This window comes from Simochromis diagramma, unplaced genomic scaffold (genome assembly GCF_900408965.1).
Source record: "Simochromis diagramma unplaced genomic scaffold, fSimDia1.1 OVJJ01000302.1, whole genome shotgun sequence".
NCBI lineage: Eukaryota > Metazoa > Chordata > Actinopteri > Cichliformes > Cichlidae > Simochromis > Simochromis diagramma.
Window position 1 is genome coordinate 12,667,669 of NW_024386792.1, and position 19,810 is coordinate 12,687,478.

General features: G+C 40.2%; 1 protein-coding gene across 5 annotated transcripts in view; it reads right to left on the reverse strand.

Annotated features, from left to right (window-relative positions):
- Window positions 1-19,810, reverse strand: part of LOC120729128 (phospholipid phosphatase-related protein type 2-like) — a 57,231-nt gene that overhangs the window by 2,488 nt on the left and 34,933 nt on the right. For 4 of the 5 annotated variants that reach the window (XM_040024598.1, XM_040024599.1, XM_040024597.1 and 1 more), the window contains 3 exons: window positions 3,769-3,889; window positions 3,127-3,377; window positions 958-1,134 (listed from right to left, as the gene is read on the reverse strand). In XM_040024598.1, the coding sequence (XP_039880532.1) occupies window positions 958-1,134; window positions 3,127-3,377; window positions 3,769-3,889 (549 nt within the window). Of the gene's footprint in view, window positions 1-293; window positions 1,135-3,126; window positions 3,378-3,768; window positions 3,890-19,810 lie in introns of those variants that run through there. The other variant, XM_040024601.1, reaches the window with a different exon arrangement.

A 19,810-nucleotide genomic window follows, 5' to 3' on the forward strand; every position in this document is an offset into this window, starting at 1 on the left:
AATTCGCTCTACTCCACTATAGAGATGGATGATTTTCTGCTGCATGAAATGCTGAAGTGTGCATGGAAACAGATAGTGAAGTGGGAGAGACTGAGATAAAAGAAAGAGGGATAGGCAATGAATTTTGCGGGGAGGCATGGAAAGAAATTTATATTCTTAGGGACACACACCAGAAATGACTTTGATCTTTGAAGTTAATACTGATACTTTGGGTCAAGAGGTCCAACACTAAATGACATTATTTGAATTATCAATATAAAAGACTCTGTTTAGTCCACGCTTTTTTTTCTTTCACAGTCATGTATGGAAGTGCATCCTTTTCGTAGCCTTAATCATCAGTAAATCCTCCCACCATCATTCCTGTAACCGTATTTTACCACATTTCTCCCTTCAGCATGTCCCACACACAGAAAATGGAGTGGAACAGATCACAGTTTGAGTTTTTATGATGGTGAAGGCTCAGAAAGTACGACATCTACAAAAACAGCATGTAAACTCGAGAATGACAAGAAAATGAAACTAAAATGCAAACAGACAAAGGACAGTGACATACGAAAAGCACGCTGGTGACACAGCCGTGACCATGTTATTCATTTATTTTTGCAACGGTTGTTCTCTGTAACTGTAAAATGAAGATTGTGATGTCCATTGACAGTAATTTATATTTGACAGCAAGGCCTGATGGCTACAGAACAGAGCAGGCATCGATGGCAGCAGACGTGGCATTGATTAAGTCAGGCACAGAATGAAAATAAGGAGGGTGGAGGATGTAGGCGGGTTGCTGAGCAGCTTGCAGAGATAGAAGCAGCTCTAGGCAGCTTATAGCAACTGACAACATATAAGGCGACTGTGTTCCTATCTGGAGGTGTATAAATAGGCTATGATCTATCGCCTCTTTCACCCTACTTTCTTTTACTACCCCTCTCAGTGTTTCCTCCCTCCCTTTCTCCTTCTTACCAGAAAGGCAGCAATGGCACCACCCGTTACAAATCCAGCCAGAACATCGTTCCAGTGGTTCCTGTGTTCAGTCACCCTCACCACCCCAACCAGCACAGCCAGAGACAGCAGCACCAAGCATAATGTGGGCTTCATCAGGCGGGTCCCTTTTGTCCTGAACACCAGAGTCACATACATCTGGAAAGCAGTAATATACTGAATTAGGTACATTTTTAAAATGCTATGTTATCTTAACAAAGCAAAGAGTTGAACAATGTGTTGAAAGCTCAAGCAGCAAGCTGAGATAATGCAAAATATTCTAGACACTGACTAGCTTAATAGTTCAAACAGCTTGAGCAAACCACAAGAGGCCGCACTCTGCAGGGACTTTTGAACAGCTGAGTGGTTTATCCGCAGGGAAAGCAGCATAATAAAACCACTGCAGCTGGTTTAAAGGTTCTAAAATGACAGGAGCAAGTTAATGTAATTCCAGAGAAAAGAGGCAGAAGGGTGTGCGTTCTTTTTGTCCAACTTAGTTAGTTAAGTGAACGTTTTTTACTTTATAATCTCTTACATGAACATATTTTAATTCTGAATATTCAAAACTTTGAAAGTCGGGTATAAAACTTGCCAGTTTGCAGAGGGATTGTTTTAAGAAAAGATGATTTTCGGTTTGCTATGCTCTGTGTAAAGACTGTGTTCAAGCTGTTTATTTCAGTATGTTCGTAAAATGTAGATTTATCTAGGGATAATCTGGAGTTTTACTTCTGTTTTTTATTTGTGCACATACCTTAAAATGTGGTTGAAAGAACTACCAGGCTTAACCTTATATTTGTCATAACTGATGTAAAGTGGTAGCATTGGCTAGTGTTTGAATCCCGACACATATGATTCTGTACCCCAGGATCTCCAACGTGGAGATGGAATGGACGGCTGCCTCATGTTTGAGGAGCAAGTGACTCTGGGATGGGGTATAGAGCCACATGGCCATGACAAAAAGGAAGATGCACACAAATGCCAATTTAAATACAGTTTATTTTAAAGAAGAAAAGAACTTTAACTAACTATAATGGATGCAGTCAGTACAATCAGCGGTGTAAGTTAGAGCATGGGTAAAGAAATGGTTCATGCAGTGTTGTTTAGTGTAAAAATCCAAACCACAGAGCCACCCAGCACCTGAGCTCAGAGGCATTTCATAGAACGCTGGTGTGCTCAAAACATCACTTCTAGATGCCATAAATCAGAAAACTGGAGTTCTGCAGCGTGTGAACCTTTCATTCTTTTCAGTGTCACTGATGGGAAACAAGCCACACCAGCCCTCCAGTGCCTGTGGTTAAGACCAGCCACACAAACAGGTTGAAAGGAAGGAAGGGTGGAGGTGGTTGTCACGGGATGAAGATCAGTTCATAGAGGTACATAGGGCCAAGACTGTGGAGGGACTTGTAGAAGATCTCATATTTATATCAGTGCACTCTATTGGGAGCCAGTGTAGGCGGAGAGTAGGGTTGATGTGCTGCCAGGATTTAGTGTGTGTCAGATCCAAGCAGCTGAAAAATACTTAACAGTGGAAAAAAATAACCATGTTTTCAACCTGGTACAAAAACCTGTTTGGACATCTATACATATACAAATATATGGGGGTAGTCTATTCTATTATTAGTCTTTTAAATTACAGACTGTTGAATTACAGGTGGCTGAGGGCTCCAGCTGTGTGCCAGTGTTTACGTTAGCTATCTGAAACCAGCCATGTTTTCATTTTACTTCCTTTTGAAGCATTTTTACTGTAATTATTTGACAGATGTGTATGATTAATTGCACAGCCAGTCCAAGTAACCTATACTCCAAATTTGATGAGTAAAATTATAGTATTTAATTTATATTTCTTCTGGCACAAATTGGGAGGTGTATGTGTCTGTGCAATTCACCTGTACAGTCTGTGGATGCACCTTGCTTGCCAAGCTCAGCAGCTGATAACTCAGCGTTCAGCGTTAGCTAGACTTGAATAATAGTAAAAATGTTAAACAATATAAACAATATTAGTCTGCTTTAAGCCACTTATCAGAAACTTTTCTGGTGCTTTGTTGTGTGTTATAGCTCTTCTAAAGACTCTTCATAAAGTAAAACCAGATCATCAGTCATCTCATCCGGTGCATCTCCCTTCACCCAGACTCAAAAAAGAAAGTCTCCTACCACCGTGTAGATGGCTGAGTAGAAGCTGAGCGCTGCATCTTTGGAGGGGAAGGATTTGCGGGCGGACACCACCAGATACGGGTTTCCTGTGCAGGCTCGGTGCTCTGCGATGTACTGCAGTGGAGACTGGCAGCCCAGAGCTGTGTAGTTTGGCTTACAGGCAGATAGGAAATGAGGCGTCTGGTTTCCTGTCACCACCTGACCGGCATTGGCAAAGATGGTGGTGGTAAAGAGGCCGAAAGAGTACACACCTGAGCGAAAGACAGACAGAGTGAAAGTGAGGGAGCGTGTACAAGAAAACAAGCACTCTCCTGGGATTTCAGCTGTTATTGTTGATTTTATGTGTTTCGCACCAAATGACTAGACAGAAGCAGTCTTTGCTTTTATGCTTCAGAACCTCAGTCTGTCATACAGATGTGGTGAAAAAGATCACAGAGCATCAACAGAATGGGACATAAAAATAAGGCTAACGAAAATGCGTCCACAGGAGACTCATGTTAAGGACAAGGGCTTTTTGTGTTTAGTCTACATACTGTAAGATAGAGATGTAGTGGTGCGAGCCTTAATGAGGCTGCACCCCAGAGAAGAGAGGCTTTATTAGTTAAAGCAGAAGAAGCTCTGATCTTTAAGACTGTGACTGACCCAGAAAACGTACGATCCTACGGAGGAGAGGGTTGAAGTAACAGCAGTCAGCCGTCACTATGGTCTTCTCCTGAGCGCCTTCTGTCTTCACAAAAAAACTGGTCACCTCCCCGATAAGAATCTGGGACACACACACACACACCAAGAGAGAGAGACCACAAACATTTTTGTCAAACAGAAAGCTTAAACTGTGCGCTTAAGTATTGATCAGCCTCGATGAATATTCTGTCAGTTAAACATGGTGCAAAGGCAAAATTATTCATGACTGTTTCTCCCTCAGCCTTGATTAAAATTTCCCCTCATCATTTGGCTGATTTTATGCTGCTAGTAAATCCCGACACCAACACCTCCCATTCCTTGTCATCAGCGACAGTTTGTTTGTCAGCGTCTATCCGGTTTTTCCACTTATATTTTACTGCAACTCCATAAAATCATGGATGGACTGGTTATGTCACACAAGTTAACAAGCTCGGTCTGAAAGATAAGCTCAATCAAACCCATTTTATATGACTTTCTTGAAATGCTTAAAATTCTATGAGCAAACGCTTTAGCTCACACTGATCGCACCCTATCACCCATCACTGTATATATCAGTATTTTTACATTCCAAAACTCATTTGAAGAGCGCACACCCAGAGCATCTGGCAGCTGTTTGAAAAGCACTTTTAAGTCAAAGCAGCAGGACCTTGATCTCTTTTGACAGGAGAATAAATTGACTAAACACTATAATACACACTCCAGGACACCATTAAACTCTGCACACTGAACCTGTCTTATCAGGGGACCTCCGCTGACAGAAGCATGGGTATATGTAGGTTACCTGCTCATACAATATGCGTGGCCCAGGGCCAAAAGCGTGGGACGATGCTAATGCACTAAAGCTCATTGCCCTTAGTGTGGCAGATGAAGGCTGGGGTTTGTGTTACGGAGTAAGAATTACCAATAGAGGACTCGGTGTGACATGTAGTAGCGTGTGTGCCACCATAAATTATCTGTTTGCAGCATAATGTCACCTGAGTGCCGCAAAGCTATGCAGCAGGGGTGTGCAGGTTGTGAGTGTTGCTCCTGCATCCCTGCGATCACCTTCAAAGTTTAGCATGAAAATGAAGACGACCTACTACAGAGTTCTAACTATTTATCGAGATTAATTCAGCAAAAAGTGTAAATTCATTTTGCCTGAAGAGAGTTCTAGTCCCAGGCATTTTTCTTCTTAGTGGAAATTTTTCCCTTTCAAAGCAGTCCTAATGTTTGCCATCCCGTCCCTCTGAGCTATCGAGGAAATCCATTTAATGATAGTATATTGTATAGTGCTAAGTGCAAGTGATCCTGGATCTACATCAGAAGAGCTGGCGTGTGACTGAATAATAGATGAATAATAGATAAGGAATTAAAAAATCTTTTAAAACAAGTATCGTAAGATAAATCTGACTCAGGATGGACGATAAAGTTTTGATTTTTCAGAACTGAGTACTGGTACTGATGCTAGAGTGAGTGACAGGTGTGGGTAGGTAGAGCTATGTGTCAGAATGGAGCTGCTGTCAGTTACTGACCTTATGTGCACATCATTTCTGTGGACGTGATGGCTGTATGACACATTTATTCAGTATTTATTTATTTATAAAGTTTTGTTATGTATGTAAGTGTGTTACGGTCATTCTTTGGGTCTGGATTTTCTCTAGCTGCTCTTGTGCACTGACTTGACATGTATGCGTGCACATGGCAGATTTCACCCTGTTGTGTTGCTTTCAGGCAGAGACTTGTACTCATTCATCCTATCCTGCGATGTCTCCTGCAGAGATTTAGGTGACACCCACCTGTCTCATAGTGCAAGCTTCTTGTCATTTTACTGAGGCAGAGATGTTGACTTGATATATAAAACTCTTTTTTTCCACATGAAGAAATACAATATAACAGGTAAAGCAGTTACATGTAAATTTCAGTCTGATGCCCAAACTTAAAAAGCTCTATCAATCCTCTGTTGGTGGTCATAAAACTTGGATCACAGTGAGTTTCACTGAGAAAGCAACACTACAAAGGAAAGGCTTTCTTGTATTTGGTTTAAAACATATGGTCAGAATCCACAGAGGCCGTGGCAGAGCTTTAGAGAGGAGGAAATGAAAGCAGTCTTTCTTTGATTCTCTGAACCGAACTTGGGTGTTGCTATAAAACTGAAAGAGAGCATCTGTCTGACAGGAACATGTGTAGTGAGGTAATTATTTAGGTTGCAAGGCAATACAAAGATTTAAGCCATCACAAGGAACTACCTTTGTAGTGTTTCTACAGTAGGATCATGATAAAACTCTTCTAATGTATTCCTGTGACTTGGCTGTGTGAAGTGAGTGTGGGGAGAATATGTAGAAGACCGGAGGAGACAGCACCACTGATGATAGATACAGTAGCTAGCAGCCAACAAGGCAGGAGGCAAAGAGACTTGCAAATGGTGCTGGCAAATAATCATTGTGAAGCTGAGATTACAGATTAAAGAGGTCTATAACAACATAATTAAAACTATCAAGAGGCTCAATCTACAATTCTCAAATTAGTTTTAGCAGCTTTCTTTCTAGTGTGGAGTGCAAAAAAGATTTTCTTTTGTTTGCTTTTGTTTTTATAACAAATCAAGGAAGCATGCCACGTGTGTGGTTTACGAGTGCTCTGGTTGCCACTAGCACGACCACAAAAAGGAAGACATCTCTGCAGGGCAGCAGGATGTGTAAGCAGCGTGACACAGACCTTATAAAGAACAGCATGCGCTAATTGGGTGCAGCACGTTATTTGGCCATTTTTAAACTTCAGCAAAACCCGCAGAAGACAGCTGCATCCCTATTTGTACATATTACACACACACTGTGTCTCGAATCTCATAATTCCATACTTATGCTCACACCATTAAGTGCCTACGCGCATTTGCGCTGACAATTATATGGCTACATTAAGTACTCTATGAGAACGCAAATGGTGGAGTGGTGCAGTATACATTTCTAATCTTTAATGGTTGCCATCTTGACAATGTAGCAAAAACTTTCAGCATGTAGAAGCAGAGCACAGCAGCTGTTACGGCCATCAACTTATCTCCATGACCAAAAGACTTCTTTTATTTAAATGGAGAGAGAAAGAGCGTAAAAAAGAAAAAAAAAACAAGGTGAAATGGGTTTGGGCCAGAGAAACAATGGGGTCTTGGACCCATGAACTCCTGTCATGAAGAAAGAAAACGAAACTAACAAGTACAGCTTGGGACCGCCATCCCAGTCATCAATCATGCCATGAGAAAGAAAGAAGAGATAAGTAAGGGAGAGGAGAAGAAAAGAGGAAAAGTGGATAGAGGAAACAAATACAAAGGAAAGAGCATGTAACACTGAGCTAACTGTAAAAAACAACAGTGAAGGTGGTTGTGCTGGCTCACAGAACATCACATGTGTTGTGCACATTCAGACCTCCAGAAACCTGTTTTAAAAGGTGTGTTTGTGACATTCAGTAATAAGCTGGTAAACCTAAGGGATGGATGTTTTTTTTAATTTAAATAAGGACAAGTAGTTACAATTAAAGATCAAATCAAATCACGGTGCTATCAAGTCACTGAAAGGATTAAATAAATTAGAATACCATCATCTTAATCACTAATACATCCACAATTATAGCATTTTCGTTGTCTTTAAAGGTCACCATGCTGGAATCTAGTGTAACACAATAAATATCCATCCACGCCTCCAGCTGGCATTTTCTGTTTAGCCACTGATGTTACGCATGTTTTTTTTCTTATTCATTAATGTTAAATTGTCATCTTCACTTCAGAAGAATTCAGTTCTAACTTCACAAATGCTCACAAACTGCAGAAACTAGCACAACCATCATTTCTGGTAAGAGGACAACTAAATCTGTTCAAGACAATCCACCTCACAACTGAATACTTAGTGAAGATGCACAAACAAATATCCTAATTAAGACGATACAAATTTCCACTCAAACAACCACCTGGTTTAATTCTTTCTTATTTCTAACAGCAAATGACATTTTGTGTAATTACTGAGGGAATATTAATCGTGCACAGCTTCCTCAGACAGCATACCGAGGTTACACAAACAGTGTTACTTAATGAATACTGATTTGTCAATATACGCCTCAGAAAATCTTTGTTACAGACCCACCTCTATATTTTTTTAAAACATTACATAGCTTTTCAGATTGCACAGCAACAAAAACAATTCAGGATTTTATGTGTCTGCTATCTTATTTATATTCCACAGCATTGAACTCAAGTTTCTTGATGATCCCTTGAAGGCAACATCAAACTGAAGGAAAATAAAATACAGTTAGGCTGAAGGGCATGTGGGAAGACAGAGTGGAGGACACTTGTTGAAGCATGTATTTGAAGGTTTACGTTTAAATAAATTATTCATTTCTGATGTGATAGCAGTGCAATGTTCAGTGCTTTAGGAAGTGTGGTGTTTCATACAAAGCTGCAGCTACAGCTAACAACTGAATGGGCTTGTTACCCTTCCTCTGCCATGTTTTTCCTCCCCCTAATTCTCACTGTGAGAAAATCAAGACTGCACACCAATTAGGGAAGTGGTTGCCATATCCACTCCATTATCATTAATTTTTTCCCGCTACTCCAAAGCTGTGTTCACACTGGCATTCACAGGAAGGTTTCCAACTGAATTCTTATCCCCTACATGACTCCTGCTGTCATCAGAATTATGTGGTTTCAATCCTTTTCCCCCACACCGACCTCACTAAAAGTAACTTCCTGCTGCGCCACAAAACCCCGACTTTAATCACAGTGAAACTTCTGAACGGAAATTTTCAAAAGTAGTCTTGGTTTTTCCCAGCTTTTAACAAAGAAGTCTCTTTATAGTAATCAGTAGGTAGTCCAGCTCCACCAGGACTGCACATCAATATGTGGCATTGCAAGAAGGTTTGCTACTGTTGCAGCACAGTCTCAAGAGTGTGGCAGTTTTATCAGGACACATGCTGTAACACAAGGACAGAGCACCAGCAGCAGACTTACCAGTGTTGGGATTTTCTGGCGAATGCTGATTGAGCTGCGAAGTGTGAGCACAGGACCCACTAAGGATGTTAGCACTTGTTAGCCACCCTCATAAAGACTATTTCTCAGAGTCTGATTAAGAACATGCACATTAGTAACCTGCTGGAAGCAATTTTGTGCCTCCTCTTCTTCCTCGCACAAAGGAGCAGAAACTGGTCCTACTACCACTCTGTCACCCCAGCTCTACTCATGTAATGGCACATCTCCTGCTAAACCACTTCCTTTTTGGTTGTCTTGTTGCTTGTCCAGTCACTTTCATTTGCACTGGGAGGAGATAAAATGGATTCACAATGGTTTCTGCTTCCTAACTGAACAGACTGACATCCATGAAGTTTTGTGTAACACTGTGATGATCAAGTATTCACTTAATTTTGTTGAACAAGGTATGTTTGAAACATAGTAATATACAGTACCTTATTATCACAGCACATAGATCAAAGCTACACTTATAAATACTTTATAATAAAAAGACATGGGGATTGTTTGCAGTTTGAGAGGGCTCCCCTCAGTAATACAGAGTTAATTTGTATTTGTCTCATTGTCATAGCTTTCCAACATTTCCAACGATACAAAATAAAATTCCCCGTATTCAGCGTGTTCAGCTACAAACAGCAGGCACACAGTTAACAGCTATGGGCTCAGGAGAGACAGCAAGGTGTTGACTAATCAGTAAAGCTCATCCAGTATGTATTCTGTAGAGTCCCCAGGCAAGATACTGCACACGAAACTGCCTCAGATACATCCATGAGTTTGATGTTTGTGCATGTGTGCGTGATAGATAAAGTGCTTAAAGTCTGCAGAATAAAGTGCTGTGTGACTTTTTTTTTTTTTTGATTGCAAAAGCGTTAAAAATGTCACTCAGTTTACATAGTCCAGCATTTAACAGAGTCACATATTTCTCTTAGTAGTTAATGGACACCGGATGCTTTCAGATTAAACAGTTATAAAAGAGAATGAATAATGGAATTAATATTGCCAAGTATATTACCTCAAATGAATGCTAATGTTGTTTTTTTAATGGTAGTTGCTAGCTGTGTAAATAGGCACCTGTTGTTGGTTGTTGATAATATACTAGCACTGTGCTTTTATTGAATCTCATTGAGATTAAAAATCTAATTTCCAAGAGAGACCTGGCATCATGGCAGCAAAAATTCAAAAACACATGCACCACATAACAATTAAAACAAATACAATATTCTGTGCCAGTATGTGAGAAATATACAATAACAGTTAAAAACAATCACTGAAAGAGTGATGCCAGGTCTCTCTTGGAAATGAGATTTTTAAATAATAAATAAAGGATTAATAATATTATCACAGGTTTAAATGTGTGGTGTGCAACACATGTGCATGTTTTGCAGTCGATCACTTTCTCTCTTAGACTGTAATTCTCACTCACAAATATCTCTTTTTTACTTGTTGTATCAGTAAAAAGTCCTATTTTTTCCCACAATAGGCTCTAAAAATCTGGCAGTGCCGTACCCTAATCCTTCTCCACCAATAGGATTCCTTTCCTCTTCAGCTCAGGCAAACCAGTCTTTGCTTGCTAACAAAAGATGCACTGGGTGGGTCATTGCACTGTGTTCTGAGGATTGTTTTGCCCAGGTGTGACCGGTCACCTTGCCCAGCTTTCACATTGCAAACAGGAGTTCAGAGCTCTTTCAGAACCCACACATTGCACACGACTATGTCAGCACGAATCTCTTGCTGCATAGTCAATTGAGAGAGTGAGCGAACACTAAAGATGGACATGGATGGACAAACCAACTGTCTGGCTGCTTCTCTTCCGCAGGAACACTGAAGCATTAATTCAGCAATATGCCTCCATCCCAGGCTGCTCATGCAAACGAGCAGACCGCTTATTTTGCAGCACTACTTGTTGATGTAAAGGGTGCCAGACTATGAATGTGGCCATGAAATGGACAGTCGGGCCACTTACAAATATCCTGATGGGCCGTTGCATTTGTTCTATATCAGCAATGAAAAAAAGAAAAGGCTCTTAAACCAGACAAAGCTAAACGCTGCAAGGTAGGAACATTTAGGGTGAAAAAATACACGCTACCGTAAAGCATACACACACAGACACGGATGAACATATCACTGATATTTATAACTAGTCTGTCACTTATTACATCAACCAGTGGAGCTAAGCTACAGCATGAGCGGTCTGGTGCTTTGTATGAACAGGATGGCCCAGCATGGAGAAAAATCCTTGGTTGAATTGTTGCTCAGTATTCGGCAGGTGCGCCACATCGGAAATGCAACTGCAGACACAAAATTGAAAACTGCACACTATTAAAAAAATAAATAAATACAGAGAGATTTATCTGATGCTGATAGACTTACTCAACATTGTGTGAAATTGTTCGGCAAGGATTGGCACATACCCAATGCTTATTTACATACATACAATACCACACTCTAGATTTAACTTTTGTCACACAGAAGTATTTCCAGGCTTCCAGTGTATCAGTGATAGCAGCCAGTACTGAGTGTGTAAAATGCAACTGAACAGTTGTAATGTAAAAAAAAAAACAGCTGAAACAAAGTTAATGTATGGAAAAGTATACTGAAAACACACAGTTTGCTGTCAGTACAAATGAGATTAATACATAGAGAAAGCTTGAAAATGCTGAAAATGCTTTATAATCAAGCAGCAAGATCTTCTGTCAGCATGATTTGATTCTGACAACAACTTCATGTCAGCAGAATTTCTGTGAAACTTCAAAACTCTGCTAAAGCAGCAACAGTAAATACCCTCTCACATTTACAGCAATGCAAATTAAATCCATAGAAGATATCGCAATCGTAATCTCTGCTTTTTAGCAATAGCAAATACTCAACCACAACCACACACATATGGTCAACCAAGCCAAAAGAGAGAGAGAGAAAAAGAAGGTTGGTGCAAATATGAAAAGGGTGAAATATTATTATCAGACAAACAGATAGTAAAGCAGGTGACAAGCTTTGTGAGGAGGTTCCAGTTTAGAGGAAGGTAATGAGCATTCAGGTGAAACAGCATTCAGAAATACAAAGCAACTGATTCCAAGCTAATAATCAGACTCTAATGGTGCTAACCATCGTTGGGTAATTTGAAAGTATTTGTGAGGTTCAATGAATTTGTTAAGATCAGAACAATGTGGATGGGAGCTGCCAGACTGCCAGCATGCAGCCCAAAGCAAAATATAACCTGCTTTCCATGCTTTAGGTGTCTGGTGCCATTATGTTGATTGAAAATCAATCTGATTGTTTATGGGTTGCTTTCAAAGCCATCATGAGGTCTATCTGAAAGGTATTTTTGAGGCAACACATACCATATGTATTCATGCAAAAGTGGGATATAGTATAACAAATTCTGACATGCACTGATTTGATTTGATTTAGGAGACTCCAAATGAGCAAGGCTAGGCTGTAACAGTATGAAAACATAAGTACACGAGACAGGTGTCTGAGTCCTGCCAACATTAACTTTAATTCGCACAGTCTTGGTGGACTGAAAATCCACTGAAGCAATGTGAAAATCTGACTTGGCAGTCAGTTAGTTTTGAGCAGATGTTGGCTGTTTTCTGGAGGCAGTTGCTGTGTTTTTTAGGCCATATTTATTTTTTTGTAGGACTATTCAGGGAGGGATAAAAGAGTTCTCAGGTAGTGAGAGGAGATGGCAGGATACAGGCAGGAATTTGTGTGAAAAATACCTGAAGAGAGATAACGCAACAGGGTGTGGGAATGAGACGACACGGAAATAGTGGAGGGCAGAACATGGGGTAGCAGAGAGGGGCACTAAAAAGAGAAATGATGAATGAGTGTCACAAACTACCCTCTCCTGTCACAGAGACCAAACAACTTTCTTCGTTGAGAAAATAGGCACATTTATTCATGTGTTGTGCACAAATGTGTAGGTGTCTGTGTACAGCAAAACCCGTTAGTGTGACTTTGCGAGTCAGGGAGTAGCTTTGGAGTCTTTGATGTGCAGCCCTGACAACTAGAGGTTGAAAAAGTTATAAGGACATCCAGGGAAACAGAGGTGGCACAGGAAAGAGAACATGAATGTGTTTGCTCGAAGTGAGGGAACAAAATCAAGAGGCTGAGTTGATCTTAATTGGCGTTTTGGGCTCTCTGTGACCAGTTTTGGGTGTAATGTAAATGGTAAATGGTCTGTATTTGTATAGCGCTTTACTTGGTCCTAAGGACCCCAAAGCGCTTTACACTATACACAATCATCCACCCATTCACACACACATTCACACACTGGTGATGGTAAGCTACAGTGTAGCCACAGCCGCCCTGGGGCGCACTGACAGAGGCGAGGCTGCCGGACACTGGCGCCACCAGGCCCTCTGACCACCACCAGTAGGCAACGGGTGAAGTGCCTTGCCCAAGGACACAACGACTGAGACTGTCTGAGAAAATGCGGTCCGTTACTGTTTTTCAACAAACAGAAGGTTGAAGCTGTGTTCAGCTTACCGCATCTTATATACATACAATCACATGAGTGCTGCTGTTTGAGTGAGGAAGAGTAAAGTAGTCGTGGTAAGCCAGTCACATGACCACTTAAAGACAAAGCAACAAGGTGATATATACCAGCTTTCAAATTGTGTAGATAGGCCACGTAAAACCAGAGTCATGATAAAAATGACTCTGGTTTTTTCCTCAAAGCTTAGTCGCGTTTACTGTCTAAGGACAGCGCTAGCAAGCACTCTGTGCTTATGAGAGAAAAAAAAACACAACAGGGGAAGTTTTAGGAGTGACGGAGAGAGAGAGAGAGAGAGAGAGAGAGAGGGGGGAGAGACAGCAGAAAAAGAGAGAGAGCGAGTTTTGAGATGTGAGAGATTTGTGTTTAGCGTGTTTGGAGTGTGTAGTTAATGTGTTGTCTTGTGTAGTTAGTGTGTAGTGTTGTGGATAGTTTTGTGTTGTGTGTCAGAACAATGAGGCGACTGCTGTCTCCAGGTAGAAACAGGAGTGATACACCTGCTGCTGTCAGGCCTGCAGGTATCAGGCTGTGATGTTCTCCTTCATAGTGGACAGAAATTATTGTTTTGGAGTGGCACAAATAATTTGTGTGGCCTCTTATTTAATGCAGAACAGCTGATTGTTCTGTAAATAGTTTGAAATGGTTATTTAAAAAATTGAGGTTAAAGGTAAATGGATGCAAATAACTTTGTTTGCAAAACTTGTGCATAGGATTTTAAAATTGAAGATTTATATTTGTATTTAAAGTTATGAAATATGATTCAATAAACATGTTTGTGGTTGTTACAGTAAAAAAAAGATAACTTTTTCTACTCTGATTTTACATTTTTTGTCTGATTTTAGATCAATTGTGTTAATACAGTATATCAAAATGAAAACACAACTGTAAATTCAGACATGTGAGGTTGTGCTGAAAAGAATGATACCAAACAAGGCAAAGTAAATCGTTTTTAAAGGTAAAATGTGGAGGGAAAATCAAAAGTGGTTAAAAATGGCCAATTATACCCTGGACCCCAGAGGGTTAAACATTTTTTTAAAGTAACGCAATAGTTACTTTTCAAGTAATTAATTACTTTTAGAATATTGTAACTCAGTTACTAACTCAGTTACTTTTTTGAAGAAGTAACTAGTAACTATAATTAATTACTTTTTCAAAGTAACTTGCCCAGCTAGAGCCTGAACTTCAACAGGTAACTAAAGCAGTGACGAGCAGTCAGGCTTGAAGCCTCCATTTCTGCTTGTTCATGCTTCTAAAGAATCACTGTGGAATTTGCTTTGTAGGAAGTGTCTTTGTGCTGGTGTTCATATGTAGAAACTGAAGAAAAGATGGTATGTGTATCCTCATTAGGACAGGAATTTGTGTTGGTGTGTGAGCCTGTAGCCTGAGATTTCTATTGTTAGCTGGTTATTATGTACGTGTTTCAGGCCATTTTAAAGAGAAACAAAAATGGTAACGAGTACTCGTGGCTTTCTCTGCTTTTAATTATGCAACGTACTTCATTACTTTTCTTGAGTAACGACCAAAACACTGCCTGGGTCTGAGTGACAGCTGATTGTGGGATGTGCTTTTGCCTGCTTTTGTAAGCATGACTCTGCACACTCATTCTTGCTTCACAAGCGAGCGAACATCAAAAAGGATGAAAGGGTGATAGTTATTATTTTAACATCAGAGAAAAACAGCCTGTTGAAAACCTAATTTTTCAGAAATGTATTGTAAGACAACGGAGCCGTTAACAGGCATCTAATCGCCAGCTTTGTCTGTAAAGGCAGGACCTGCAAACTCATGTTTTTCTGTAACATCAGATGTATCCAGGGTGTTCAGTCAAGCGTCACTTTCAATTTCTCAGCCCCTCCGCAAAGAAATATACGAGAGCTCCTTCAAAAGAAGACATCAGATCACACACAGACACACAATATACGTAGAAAACAGACACACACACTCGTTCGCAGGATGCACTGTGAGTAACAACAATCAGGAATCAGTGATGCAGCATTAAATGTTGGTTTGACGTCACGACGTATAAAAAGCATGTAAAGCTTGAGGCAGAGTGTGAAAATGTAAACCGATGCATCCATTCCTTCCCTTTTTTTTTGTTCCAGATTTGCGAGGACTTTTCTTCGCTAACACCTCGGGCACATCGTGAGAAAACAGTAAATTTAGCTATCCATTTACACCGTGAAATGCTCAGAGTGATTCACATTTGATGCAGTGCTACATTCCTGCTCTATGTATTTACGGTTTGTGTCTATAACGCGTGTCTTGATAGATGTCCTTTACAATTATCCACAGTTTAAAAATGATGTAATGCTGAAAACGGCTCTTCGTTGGTTAATGTGGAAAGAAGCAAATTGAAAGAAAAAAGCCTTCATAAGGATTACACTGAATCTACATAAGGCTTCTGCAAATATCACATGACATCTGTTGACACTGCAAGCCCAGTGCTCTACTTTAAACACACACGCACGCAGATACACGGCCAGCCTTCGCACAGACTAGCAATGGTAACCATGACAATTTAGCTTCATCATCACCCACACTCTCTCCATCCTTCTCTGTATCTCTAGCTCTGCTTTTACTCTGTTTTTATTTTTTTGCTTTTTTTTTTTATAGGCCGGCTTTCTCAGGTCTTTGTGGAGGAGAAAGTAGGCTACCAGAAGCATCTCCCTTTTTCACTGTTTTTCTTTGATATAAATAAAAAAAAAGTCCTTTCTTGCCTTCTCTCAATCCTCTAAGATTTTAACTATGACCCCAATATTCTTCCTTTCCCATTTTCTCTATTGTTTCTTTTGCATTTTCATCTCTCTCGTTCTTTGAGTCTCCCCCTCCCTGTCCTCTTCCTGCTCTGTCTCTGTTTTTTCTATTTATTTCTCTCTCCATATCCTCATAATCTTCTCCCCATATAAGTTTCCTTCCATCTGTGTCCTCTTAAGAAGAAACTGAGGGATCCTGGCTCAGTGTGGGAAGAGACCTTGCAGCTAATCTACCAGAGTGCGAGTATATTGGGGGATTAGGGTTCTCATCTGCGGGTTAGACCATGTCTTACAGGCTATCACAATGGGAGCAGATAGCTGGTCAGGCGTATCAGCATGGGCCCTGCTGTCTTCATTTTTCAGACCTCAACCGAGTATGACTGGCAGTGACAGGATAAAGCTGTGATTATCCCTTATTATCCCTGCCCTTTTTTCACTGCTCCACCTCATACACATGATGACGCAATGATCTCGCCATCTTTCCTTCACAAACACATACAAAGTAAAGAGCGATAGACACGGCTCGAGACACTGTGATTTGATGGTCACTGGTCAAACAGCTTACAACTTTTTTTTTTTACCAGTGCAAACCCCTTTAGATTATGAAAAGTAGCTTATAATTCTAATAATTCATCAGTGACAGTCAGATAACTGTTGCACAGGAAGTAGAATGGATTATCTATAAATTGGAAGACTTCTCTATCATTTCAATCCACACATATAAGTGTCCTTGAGACCCTACTGCAGTTTAAAGGTTTTAAGGATCAGGACACAATACAAAACATCAGGTCCATTGCATGTCTTAAAATTAGGTAAATACATCCTCAGGTGAACAACATCACATCACATGTTAAATTGTTATTATCTATTAAACAAAAAAACTAAACCAAAAGCAGAAACAGTGTTTGCCCAACTGATACAGAATTTTAAAGACATATAAAATTTGATTTATGGGCAGATATTTTTTTCCCAGACAAATAAAACATAAACTGATTTCCCCAATATTTGTGTAGTTATGTGTAGTTTTATGAGTGCCTACTAAGATAAAACAGTAATGCCATTTAATTACGTTTGCAGATTTGAAAAATGAAGGTATGTGTTAATACAATAGTAAAGGAGGAAAGACATCTGAGACAGGGCCATTTCAAAATAATTGTATACCTATCATTTAGAGTGAAAAAGATTATTTGCAAGTGGAAAGTGTTTACCCCCAATGTCTGACCATGCAATGCTCAAAGAAACTGCGAAGATATAAACAAAAACAAACCAAGAGCTGCTTCTCAGACGAGCCTCAGTTAGTTAGATGTTAAAATTCTTGACAACTGGAGAAAAATGTGAAAAAAAAATCTGTTGTTTGGAAGTGTTGGCAGGAGACGCTGTTCTCTCGAAAAAGAACATGGCAGCAGCTGCAGAGCTGCCTCTGAAAAAACCACAAGACTTCAGAAACAATGTCCTTTGGACGAGACCAAAGTGGAGATGCTTGGCTATAATGCACCGCACCATGTTTGGCAAAAATCCAAATACACAATATCAGCACAAACACCTCACACCAACTGTTAACTACAGTGATGGAGGGAGGATGATCTGAGATTGTTTCACAGCCACAGGACCTGAGCACTTTGCGGTCGACGGGTCAACCATGATGTCAAAGGGTTCTAAAGTAAAATGTGGGTCCGCTGTCCGACAGCTAAAGCTTGGCCAAAACTGTGTCATGGAACAGGATGGTGATCCCGAGCACAGCAGTAAATCTACATCAAGGTTTTGCAATGGCCGAATTAAACCTCAACGAAATGCTATGTTGGGGCTTTGAGAGCGCTGTGCATAAATAAATGTCCCTGAAAGTGATTACTTTAGTTTAGGTTTTACTGCTAAAGCTGGTTCTGCAAGCTACAGAGTCACAGGCTCTGTAGTTTTTTCCTCATTGCTTCTGCATTTTTTGTTAAATAAATAATGACAGCGTGATTTGTTGCTGTTCATCTGAGGCTGTACTTACCCAATTTTAAGATCTGGTGAGAACCAGGTGAATTTTTTATGTGCTGATATGTAGAAGGTTGTGTTTCCTTTTTCACAATTGTTAATGGCAGTCACCTTTTGACAGTTTAATACCTTCTCTAATGCTGATCTATGAAAAGGAGAAAGTACTAGGCGAATATTTTGTGATTTTACTTACTTCTTGTCCTTCTGGTAGTTCCAGACCATGCCATTTCCTCACCCTCAAGCAGCTGTCCTGAGTTTTTCCCAATGTTCCCCAGCCCCCTCATCTACACATGCCAACAGTACACATTTGCCCATCATTTCCCTAATCAGTGTACAGCCACTTTCATTCTGTTCCCTGCAAGAATGTCTTCTGTGCTTTTGCCTTCACATTCTCTGCTTATCTCTGTGGAGTCATTTTAACCAGAAAAATATTTATACTGGACTGTGTGCAGGAAAGTTTGTTTCACTTTAACCTGGTTCTAGCATTGATAAGCACACAGACACTGCTATGTGTGCTTTGTGTGACTATTAAGTCACACCAGAAACGCTGCTGCCTCTCAGGGCCCCCAGAAATATTTAAGGTCCTGCTCACAAATGAAGCTACTAAGGCATACATTACACTGGTCAAAGCATTTTGTTAACCTCTGGGGCTGAAAAATGAAGCCAAGACAGAAATGCCAAAAACTACATTATTTGAATGGCCACTTGAGGCTGACTCTAAATGCAATCCCCATAGATCCCCACGTTAAAATAAATAAACAGGTTTATAGCCTGTTTTAGGAAAAAATGGTTTGGTGGAACCTTAATTTAAATGCATCTGTTTAAACTAAGGCTTAAAGTTATGGATTATCTGGGCCTGGCTGCTTTGACTGACAGGTGGATGCTGACACAGGCCCCTGATAGTTGTCAGCTAGGCTTCACCTCCAGTAATTCAAGTCTGGGCCTCTCTGCAGTGTTTGTAGTGTTGGTTCATTTTGGAGCATGTTTATTACACTCATCTGACACACTCTTCCAGTCTGTGGATGGAAAGCACTAACCAAGTTTGCTGAAAACTTCACATGCACTCAGTCAGCAAAATGTGGTGACTTCTAGCTCTGATAAATCAACAACCACAGGCTTCAAAAGTTAACAAACAAAATATAGGTGACATCATAGTGTCCACATCTATGCGTTATATACAGTTTAAAGCTCTCATGCACTGCAATTCAGCAAACTATGGAAACAGACACAGAAGGTAGCATTGAAACACACAAGATTAGTCAAACATAATCAAGTAAACTACAGAGTGCAAACAATAAGCACTGAAAATACAGTGACGGCAGCATTACAAGCACCTTTTCACAGCAACTACAACATCCATGGTTTTGGAGCGAAAATACTGGAAGAGTTTCAGTGTCACACTCAAATCTGTCCTCTCACCCAGTGGCTCTGCTCAGTCTTCTTCTGTCTTTCATATGTGACTCCATTATTCATGAGGGATTGTGCCCAGGCTTAGCAGTATGCAAACTTCTGGTCAATTTGTATATGATTATTTTGTTAACTTAGGCTTATGTGTGCACGAGTGTCCAAAAAATACAGAAGGCAACTGCAATCAAGTCAAAATGTCTGTACAAAAGTACGAGTTCAGAGCCGTCGTGATCCATGAAAGACGCTCGTTTCAGCTTTCCTTTACAGTTTATGAGTAAGTAGTTGTATGTTTCTGTGCATTGGTGTGCATTGGTGTGCATGTGTGCGAGCAGATTTCTTTTGGGCTGCTTGTCAAAGATGACAAGTCTGATTAGAATAACAATAGGAGGTAAA